The following is a 9,346-nucleotide window of genomic DNA, read 5'->3' as shown; positions in this document are numbered from 1 at the left end:
TGGAATTTATAACTTTTATTTGCAATACTTTAGGTCCAAGTTTCAAACTGCAATATTTTTACACTCAAGACACAGTCATGCACAATCCATATTTCAATTTCCTATTGCTTCAACCACAATTTAAAATAACTTAATATTGGAAACAAAACCCAAAATCTTTAAAAAAAGGATGCTGAGGTCAATAAGATGGATCCATGCCATCAGCACATTTACAAAGTAAATAACTTAGTTCTCCTTTTAAAAAGATCAGTTACCTCTTAATCCAAAGTTACAGAAGATTTTTCACTACACATTTGTTTTTTGTTTTTCTCTTTCGTATTTTTTCTGTTTTTTCTTTTCTTTTTTCTTTTTTTTAAACAGATAACACGTCCTAAAAAAGGAATGTACAGCAAAATGAGATACATTTCTGATAAACAATGAAAATGTAGGCTCCTCCTCTGTTTACTTTTGTCTGGATACCTTGAAGAAAAAAATCTAGCACACACCAGCATAGGTGTAAACTGGTTGCTTTGGACTAAACTGGAGTTTAGCACTGGTGACATCCTGATCCAGTCAAGAGTTGCAGAATTCCTTTGCAGATCTCAAGCCATGTGTTTGCAGGCACAGCACCTGCAGTGCTGACGCACCAGTGCACGAGAATAACTCTGCTAACGTTCCCCCACGGAATCTGGGCTCTGCCCAAGGAGGAGGTGCTGCAGTCCCTGGTTCCTGGCTCCCATGTGGAGCAGCTCCCTTCCTGCTGGCTGAGCTGCTCAGGCAGCCCCTGGCCCTGCAGGGCTGAGGCCTTTCCTGCCCCCGGCTGCGCTACAGACGGATTTAGCAGCATTGATTAACGTGGGCATACACAGAGGGACCAAAAGCAGTTGCCTTTGTACAGCTTAAGCTCAAAGGTCAGAAATCTCAAGAGACAAGGTGGAAGAGACTCACAGGCTGCCTGTTTGCTGTGCTGACCCACTTGTGACCAGCACAGTTTTGTGTGAGGCAGAGTGAGAAGAAGGGGCAGCTCTCACTCCCCCAGGCAGCCAAGGGACCCATCCAGCCCAGGGCCTGGGGCACTGTCAGCACCTGCTGCTTCAGCCACCAGTTCAGCCGTCATTGAAAGCAACAACCAAATTCTCACTGGCTCCAGAGGGAGCAGCAGCAGAGCTTGAATTTGATCCCTAAGCCTGGGGCAGGGCTGGACACACACAGCATGCAGCAGCAAATGGACCTTTCAAAACAACCTCCTGCCACTATTCCCTCCCATTTGAAGTGGTGTCACACCAGCCTGAGGCATCTGGGAGCCCTCCATGCACTGACTTCAGATGGCAGCCCTGGGCTCCTGGAGGTTTTACAATGAACAGAGGTGGGGGATCCCTCCCCATACCGAGTTTCTAGATGGAAAAGGCTGCTGTGACCAGGCAGCTCAAAGGACAGAGGAATGAGGGTCTCAACCACTTCATCTGTGCCAGTTACACAGTCTTGGCTAGCAGCCACTGAGCACAGAGGCAGCAAAGGGCACAGAAAGAGGGACAAAACTAGTCAAGTGCAGAGACTGGAAAGAGTGAGACCTGGGAGAAGTAACATGCTGCTTCATTCCACCCTTTTGGAAAGCTTTCTTGCTTCAAACCCCCGAGAGGCATGAAGGGCAGAGAGGAGGTTGCACATAAAGGATACTCATGTTTTCACACACTCACCCTCTCAGTGTTCTAGAAGAAATTGGATGAAATGTATTCTTCTCCCTGAGTCATCTCGTTCAGCATGAGCAGCTCAGCACTAGGAGCTAAAGGAGCTGAAGCCTTAGGCCGCAAGAGCTGAGCAAGAAGAAACTTTTTGATCAAAATGGAGTTGCCAACATTGACCTAGCTGAATCCAGCAGACAGAATCACAGAATTGTAGAATACTTTATGTTGGAAAAGACCTCTGGATATCAGGGTCAGAACCTGTTCTAGTGGCTGGCATCCATAAACCTATAACACCGGGAGTTGTGATTCCAAGGTGTGTGCACATGGGTCTGACAGCTCCTCTGACCTGTATTCCAACCCAGGCCATGGTGCCCAACCCTGCTCCTGCTGGCTCTGGACCTAGGTTGGGTGAGGGAGGTGCTGCTCACAAGCCTCCAGCAGCTGCAAACATGGTGCCACCAAACAGAGCAGAAGGTACCTTACACACAGGTGCTGCAGCTGATGTGTGTCTGCTTGGAACCTGTGCAGGGCAAAGTCACTGTGATCACAGGCTATTAAATCAATTAACAGTTTTCAATATTATCAACTTTAACCAATGATATTGCCCCAGTTTCCTCAGTCAGGGTCAGATTCTCACAGAACTCAAGTGCTTGCCTGGGGGAAGCAGCAAGAACAAGGTTTGCAGGCTTGTGCCCAGGTAGCAGCCCAGAGGGCACTCATACAGAGAAATATGGGTATCCCTGCTCCTCTTCACTATAAAACCATTTTTCTTTTGAGATAGCTCTTGTAACCAAAGTTACATGCAACTGTTGGTAGGCTCAGGCCAGTGACGGTTTGCAGGCATGATGCACACCTAGGATTATGGCAATCAGCTCTAAACTGCATCCAAAGAGAGATGGATAAATAAGATTCTTCAAGTTTCAGTGAGAAAAATCAAATTACCCCGTCAGCTCAAGGACAGACACAAGCAAAGAGAGGTTTTGAAGATCCCTGAAGTGCAAATCACACTCAAAAAAAGCTTGGATGGTTTCTCTTGAAAGACAAAGGTTATCCTTTGTCTGCTTCCTGATAACATGGGATAAAATTGGAGATACTTACCTGGTATGGGGAGTGGAGAAGGAAAAAAAAAGGGGGATGAACATGTATATTTATAGGTCTTCATCAACCCATCATTAAGTTGCTGCACATCTGGGCATGAATGAATGGTCCAAGAGGAAGCAGGAACATCAGGAAGGTGCATGGACCACTGACTTGGCAGCACTTAGCAAGGCAAAGCTGGCACTTGAGTGCATTCCTGGGTGTCACGCAAAGAAACACTGGCTCCTTCCTTTAATGGTAGATGTCACAGGGCTCTCTCTGGCTCTTTGCTCACTGGATTTGCTCAGGACTGGACTAAGAAATACAAATATTTACATGCTCAGTGTGAGGAATAGTCAGTAGCCACACCAAGGATTACATACTGGAAATAACTGCTGTCTGGACAATAGAGTACAGTGACATTTCCTACAACTAGAGGACAGGAGACAGGTGCTTCCCTTCTCATGGTGACTGGAGTGTGCTTCATTTTTGGTGGCAGGACATAGCGAAGGACTGACTCAAAGACCTGCCAAAGTGCAGCCACAGGCTTCAAAGAAACTCAGCACAAACCCTTGAGTTCTTTTGTGTGTAGTGGAGTGGCCAATCATTAGCCAAAGATGAAGAATAAATATATTTACAAAAGCACTGGACACAAGAAGTGAGAATGTAACCCCGGCCCAAGTTTGGGATACAACCCTGAGAGCACTGTAAGATCCACCCCTGTGCAGGTTCCCAGGAGTGCATGCAGGAGCTGTATGGAATTTTACAAAGGTATGGTTATATTTTTTTTCTTTTTTCTTAAATAAATAAACTTTTCTGTGCTTCTCAAACTTCCCTGACTTTACTGCTACCATGCTTTTGTCCCAAAACACACTTAAACCACAGTGAGCTATTGGCTCAATTTCATGTCTTCATTGCTTGGATGGGAATCATAGTCAAGTTCTTGGTTAGGGTATTTCACTGTTTAATTTAAAAATGAAGACAATTAACCAATCTTTTAAAACCTTGGAATAAAAGTGTCTGAAACCCATTTTGCAACAGAAACAGACTATTTATAATACTTCAAAAATATATATAACTAATTGCTTGATCTGAGGATAGCAGTCAGAAAACCCAAGGTGGCTCCAGAGATTTTACAGAATTTGTCTCTTTCCTTTCTGCAAGGCCAATGCTCTTGTCAATCCTAATATACTCTGTGAGCCTGTAAATAATGTACAAGACTTGACCCCCTCAGGACTGGATTTTTGTGTTGTTGGGCTTTTTTAAAAACACTTGTGTCTTTTCTACATGTAATATCCAGGCTGGGAGGATACAAACAGAGCTGCCATCTTTCAGTACCAGTGAGTGTGAATCAGCACCAGAGACTGTCCCAAGCACAGAGCCACAGGGGTACTGCAGGAACATTCCCTGCCTGTCACTCAGCCTCAGCTGGGCAGGTACAGTCCATGCTGAAAACAGCCACATCAGAGATTATTTCTGCTGAATCTTGTCTGCCTCCCAGGAATTGATTTTAAAAGAAAAATCTCTAGATTTGCTGATGCAAAGTAAAAGGAATATAGTATTTAACAAAATTAAAAGTAAGGCCTCTTAGGACAGCAGCTGTCTTTAAAAAGTCAGTGCCAACAATATTCTGTATGCTGAAGCATACACTGATTAGAAAAAAAAAGCTACCATTTGATTTCCTTATTTTTCATACCTGCTGTCTTCTGGAAAGTCGTGATGGTGGGGGTTTTTTTTGAAGTAGAGATGCTGAAATACTTATAGGTAAAGGAAAAAAATAGGAAATTCCCCCCTTCCCCAATCAAATAGAGTAGTTTGACAACAAAAGTATTTAGACTGTATGTCCAGCAAACATGTGCATTACAAAGTGCTTTCCTTTTAAAGGATGGTTGTCTGTTCTTTTGTGGATAGGAAAAAATAAAATACATACTGGAAACAGAAACTGTCACTCATTTCTTCACTTCTTACAGGAATACAAACATATTTCATCCTGCTGAATGCTTTACACATTGAGAGCAGCCCATCTCCAACCCAAATTACTCTTTCACAAGGAAGCTTCTCCTACAGACACAGATCTTGAGCTGACAGACAAAAATGGGACCTCACAAGAGAAACAAAGTCTTCTACACAGAGCAGAATCATTCATGTTGGAAAAGATTCTGAGTTCATGGAGTCCAACCACCAAGCCAGCACTGCCATACCCACCACTAAACCTGTCCCCAAGTGCCCTATCTACAAATCTTTTTAAATCCCTCCAGAGATGGTGACTCACCCTCTGCCCTGCACAGCCTGTTCCAATGCTTGACCATCCTTTGGGTGAAGAGATTTTTCCTATATCCAATCTAAACCTTCCCTGGTACAACTTGCAGCCATTTCCTCTTGTCCCATTGCTTGTTATTTGGGAAAAGAGTGATTCCCCCACTGCTCCATCCTCTTTTCAGGTAGCTGGATACTGCTGGCTCATGTTCAGCTGCTCTCAACGAGCACTCCCAGGTCTTCTCCCATCTGGCATCTCCCAGCCACTCTTTCCCAAGCCTGGAGCTGCAGGGGGTTGTTGTCACAGGATCTGACACTGCCTTGTTGAACCTCATCCAACTGGCCTTGGACCAACAATCCAGCCTGTCCAGATCCCTCTGCAGAGCCTTCCTGTCCCCCAGCAGATCAACACTCCAACCCAGCTTGGTGTTACCTGAGGGTGCCCTTGATCCCCTCATCCAGATAACTGACACAGATACTGAACACAACTGGCTCCAGCACCCAGCCCTGGTGCACCCTTACCGACAGCCCCAGCTGGATGGCACTCCATTCCCCATGGCTCTCTGGCCCCAGCCATCCATCCAGGCTTTTTTCCCAGAGAACAATGTACTCATCCAAGCCATGAGCAGCCAGTTTCTCCAGAAGAAAGCTGTGGGAAACACTGACACAGGGTTTACGAAATTCCACACATCCATAGCTGTTCCCCTTGGCAGGTCATGCTGTTGTAAAAGGAGATCAGGCAGGTCAGGCAGCACCTGCCTATGACAAACCCACACTAGATGGGCCTGATCCCATGGATGTGTTCTTTATGTGCCGTGTGATGGCACTCCATATGATCTGCTCCATGACTTTTCCCAGCACTGAGGTCAGGGTGACAGAGCTGTAATTCCCAAGATCCTCCTTCCAGGTCTTCGTGCAGATCAATGTTACATTTGCCACAGTCCAATCACGTGGGATCTCATCTTTAGCCAGGACTGCTGGTAAATGATGGAAAGGGGCTCAGTGGGCTTGGATACTCCTGCCCTCATTTACTTCCTGCTGTAGCTCTGGCCCAAAGTGGAGGAGTTCCTCTTGCTGGGCACATGTCTCACAGCTGTACCCATGCTGCTGCCATCAGGACTGGCCTAAGAGCAGGGCACAGCCTGCAGCTGATACCTGGCTGGCAGCCCAATCTCACCAGAGCTCTGTCTGGGTCGCTGCATGGATTGTGGTGGCTGCAGGACTTCAAGAAACCATGGCTTTCTGTTGGGTGGACACCATTGCTCCCTGGTCAAGCTGGCAGGGCTTCAGCACCTTCCTGCACACCCTTCTGCACCATTTGCTGTGCTATGGTCTGTTACCCTGTCCTGGCCACTCTCACTCCCCAGGGGCTTCTTTTATGGGGGGAAAGCTTGGCTGCCATTGATCCAGCTCCTGTCAACCACTGTCGCTCCAGCTGTGGGCTCCTGGCAGCTCCCTCAGCTCCTCCCAATGTTCCCCCAGTCCAGGAAAGCAGAGCTGTGTGTTATCTGGCCATCTGAAAAACTGGACCTGTTGTGTTCCCCGGGAAATGAAGAAAAGTTAATTTCTGCTTAGCTGTGGTAACTCAGGAAGGGCTGTCTCTGCCAAGGACACTGCGGTGGGAAGGGCAGCAGCAGTAAGGACACTTGCGACACTCGCGAGCGACACAAGGACTGCAACTAAACAGGATGCCAAAGCCAGACATGCTCCTGGCCTGATTCTAGAGCAGCCCAAGCATCCTTCATTCCTGCTGGCCAGACATGAAGGTGGTGAGCAGCTTAAAGGCTACTTAACCCTTGGCAGGACCAGGCCAACGTGAAGATCTAGAGCAGAAAGCTGTTTTACTGTGGGGTTTTTTTTGCTCAGTGGGTGCATGTTGCTTCAGTTGCTGTTTTGAAGGTCTTGCATGAGTTGAACTCCTAAAATACAGCAACAAATATGCCATGCAAATGCTTTTACTGAGTGAAGCCACACTATGTCTCTCAGAAACAAATAAATAAAACACAAATTGCATACTGAAAGTATTTTGCTCCCTTCCAAATCTGCTGACTAGTCAAGCACAATCCTCAGGCACATCCCCAATTCCATCTCTTGCAGGAACTCAAGAGCTTCATTGTGGAATGCTTGCCCTATGTAGGACAGCAGAAAGCAGGCTGGCCTGGTGCCTCCAAGTAATTCTGCAATTAATTCCACTCTGCCTTTCACACCTTTGTTCTTGCTCAGTGCACAGCTCCAGGTTTTAAGGCGCTTTCTTCCCAAGCTGGCTGCTGCACTGGTTCCTGCAGATCTGAACTGTGCAGGTTGTTCCCTGTGTCAGCCTTGGTTCCCAGGGCAGAACTCCTGTGCCTAAAGGATGCTCATCTGTGCAGGAGCCTGCAGAGCAGCCTGGAACCCCTCCTCTCTGCTGAGAATTCCACAGACACTAGGAACCCTTCCCAGGAGCTACAAGACAGCTGGGAGAAGAACAGGCACCCTCAGAAGCGACACCACCGCTCTGCTCTGCTTGCTCTTCTCTACTCCTGCAGAGACTCAGGATGGCCAATCCCACCAGGCTGTGCCTTTCTCAGCATGGCCACAATTTCCCTGGAGAACAGCCCCCACCCAGTTTGGCTCTGAGACAGGAGGATTAGTCCTGTCCCAAGAAGAGGCACCCACGGCCAGGCTGCTGCCTCTTGTTGTTCCCAGTGCCTCCTTCCAGCCTGGCTCTGCCGATGCTCAGGGTGCTCTGGGCTCTGCCAGGGCTCTGCTGGGGCTCAGCCCCAGGCACGGCTGGGCCCACTCTCCCCTCACATTGCTCTGACAGCTTTGCATCAGACAAACCTGTTCTGAGCACACCGACTGATCTTGGTGCTGTTTCAGCTGAGTCAGACTCTCACCCGGGCAGAGGTTGCAGTCAGGGGTACAAATGCAATTGGCAAAGAACTGAACCACTACACAGTCCCAGCTGAATGCCTTATCTCCACAGGATGCTTTGTCTGTCCCATCTTCATTCCTTTTTGGTTGGAAATGCAATTGCACTTTCTTCCTCATGTAGAAGTACCACAACTGGGCAAAAACTGCAAGTGGGCCGTTTTCAAAAGGCAGTCTGGAGTTGATGAATGAAGAATTGCCCTTTTCCAATTCCAAACCATACCAAAACCCCATAAACACAACTTTACATCGTTAAGAAAGAACTGACAATTTAAAAGTGAATGTACAGCTTATTCACAGGGTGAGAAGGAAGGGAATCTTCCAACTGAATTTGCTTTACCTTGGAAATGATTGAGGCAGCAAAGCATTTTCTGTCATTACCTCTCTGTCCTTAGCCCCGATTCATCTTAAAAATAAATTAAGGAGCCAGAAAGCAGGAAGAAGACAAATGATAATTTTTTTTACTCCTTGAGGAACTGGGGTGGTCCTACCACCATGACTGTGACCGTTGGTTTGTTCATCCATCCATCTGTCCCGCAGCATGAGAGTTGAGGTTTTGCAGAGTTTGTGTTCTCAGTCCTGCTCTGAGCTGGCAGGGCACAAAGCCGACCTGCAGTGCTAGCGGCTGCTGTTCTTAATCGCTTCCTTCGCCGCAATGATCAGAGGAGTCAGGCTCGAGAGTGGCTTGGCTAGTTTTAAAAATGGATGCTGCCCAAAGGGAAAGAAACAAGAAAGGTACCATTACTTTCAAACTCAGTTCCTCACAGGCTCAATCAGGATTCCACTCGTTACGAGAAATACTCAGAAACCGGACTGAGGGGACCATCTGCACTTCCACCTTCATGTCCAGGACACTGCTATCACAGGCAAACAGGGCCCACACACCTGTCAATCCATTTTTCCAGGTGTCTTCAGCTTGCTGGGATTTTTGCCCTGCAGTGCTCTGGGAATGCTGCTTGCTGCCCCAGAGCTTTGTTCTTTCAGGAAACTCAAAAGACTCACTTAGGTTCCCCCTTTCTAAAGACACAGAATGTGTTAATTGTCAAAAAAGACGTGTGTAAGTCACTCCTTAGGAAACTCCAATACCTCTAAGAAATGTGTAACCCAGTAGCATTTAGGCTCATGTGTTTTCTGAAGACCTGTACTGAGGTACAGATTTTCAGCATCAAGTCAAGAGCAGGGAGACAAATGGCAGAGTGCTGATGGACTCAGCTCTGGCTGGCAGGGAGAGCAGTGTCTACCTTTCCATCCCCTGGCCCTCCTGTGTTGGCTGGCCACCTTCCTTCCCAGCAGGGACAGTCAAGTGGCATATTCTGCTGCTCTCTCTCTGCCACAAAACCTGGCAGCAAACCTCAAGCACCTTCCCTGTGCCAGGAAGCAAACAGGGCTGGGATAAGTCCTGTTCAGCTTTACCTGCTCTGGGTGGCAGAAACCTCTAA

The 9,346-nt window shown here is 47.3% G+C and overlaps 1 protein-coding gene across 6 annotated transcripts in view; it reads right to left on the bottom strand.

Annotated features, from left to right (window-relative positions):
• The window catches only part of PAK3 (p21 (RAC1) activated kinase 3), a 126,317-nt gene continuing 116,971 nt past the window's right edge, over positions 1-9,346 (bottom strand). For all 6 annotated transcript variants that reach the window (XM_058032360.1, XM_058032361.1, XM_058032363.1 and 3 more), the window contains exon 15: positions 1-8,615. In XM_058032360.1, coding sequence (XP_057888343.1) covers positions 8,526-8,615 — 90 coding nt within the window. In that variant the 3' untranslated portion in view covers positions 1-8,525. The remainder of the gene's footprint in view (positions 8,616-9,346) is intronic.

The sequence above is a fragment of the Melospiza georgiana genome, chromosome 12 (genome assembly GCF_028018845.1).
Source record: "Melospiza georgiana isolate bMelGeo1 chromosome 12, bMelGeo1.pri, whole genome shotgun sequence".
Taxonomy (NCBI): domain Eukaryota; kingdom Metazoa; phylum Chordata; class Aves; order Passeriformes; family Passerellidae; genus Melospiza; species Melospiza georgiana.
The sequence above is the reverse complement of the archived record's forward strand: the minus strand, read 5'-3'. Positions and strand labels throughout refer to the sequence as shown.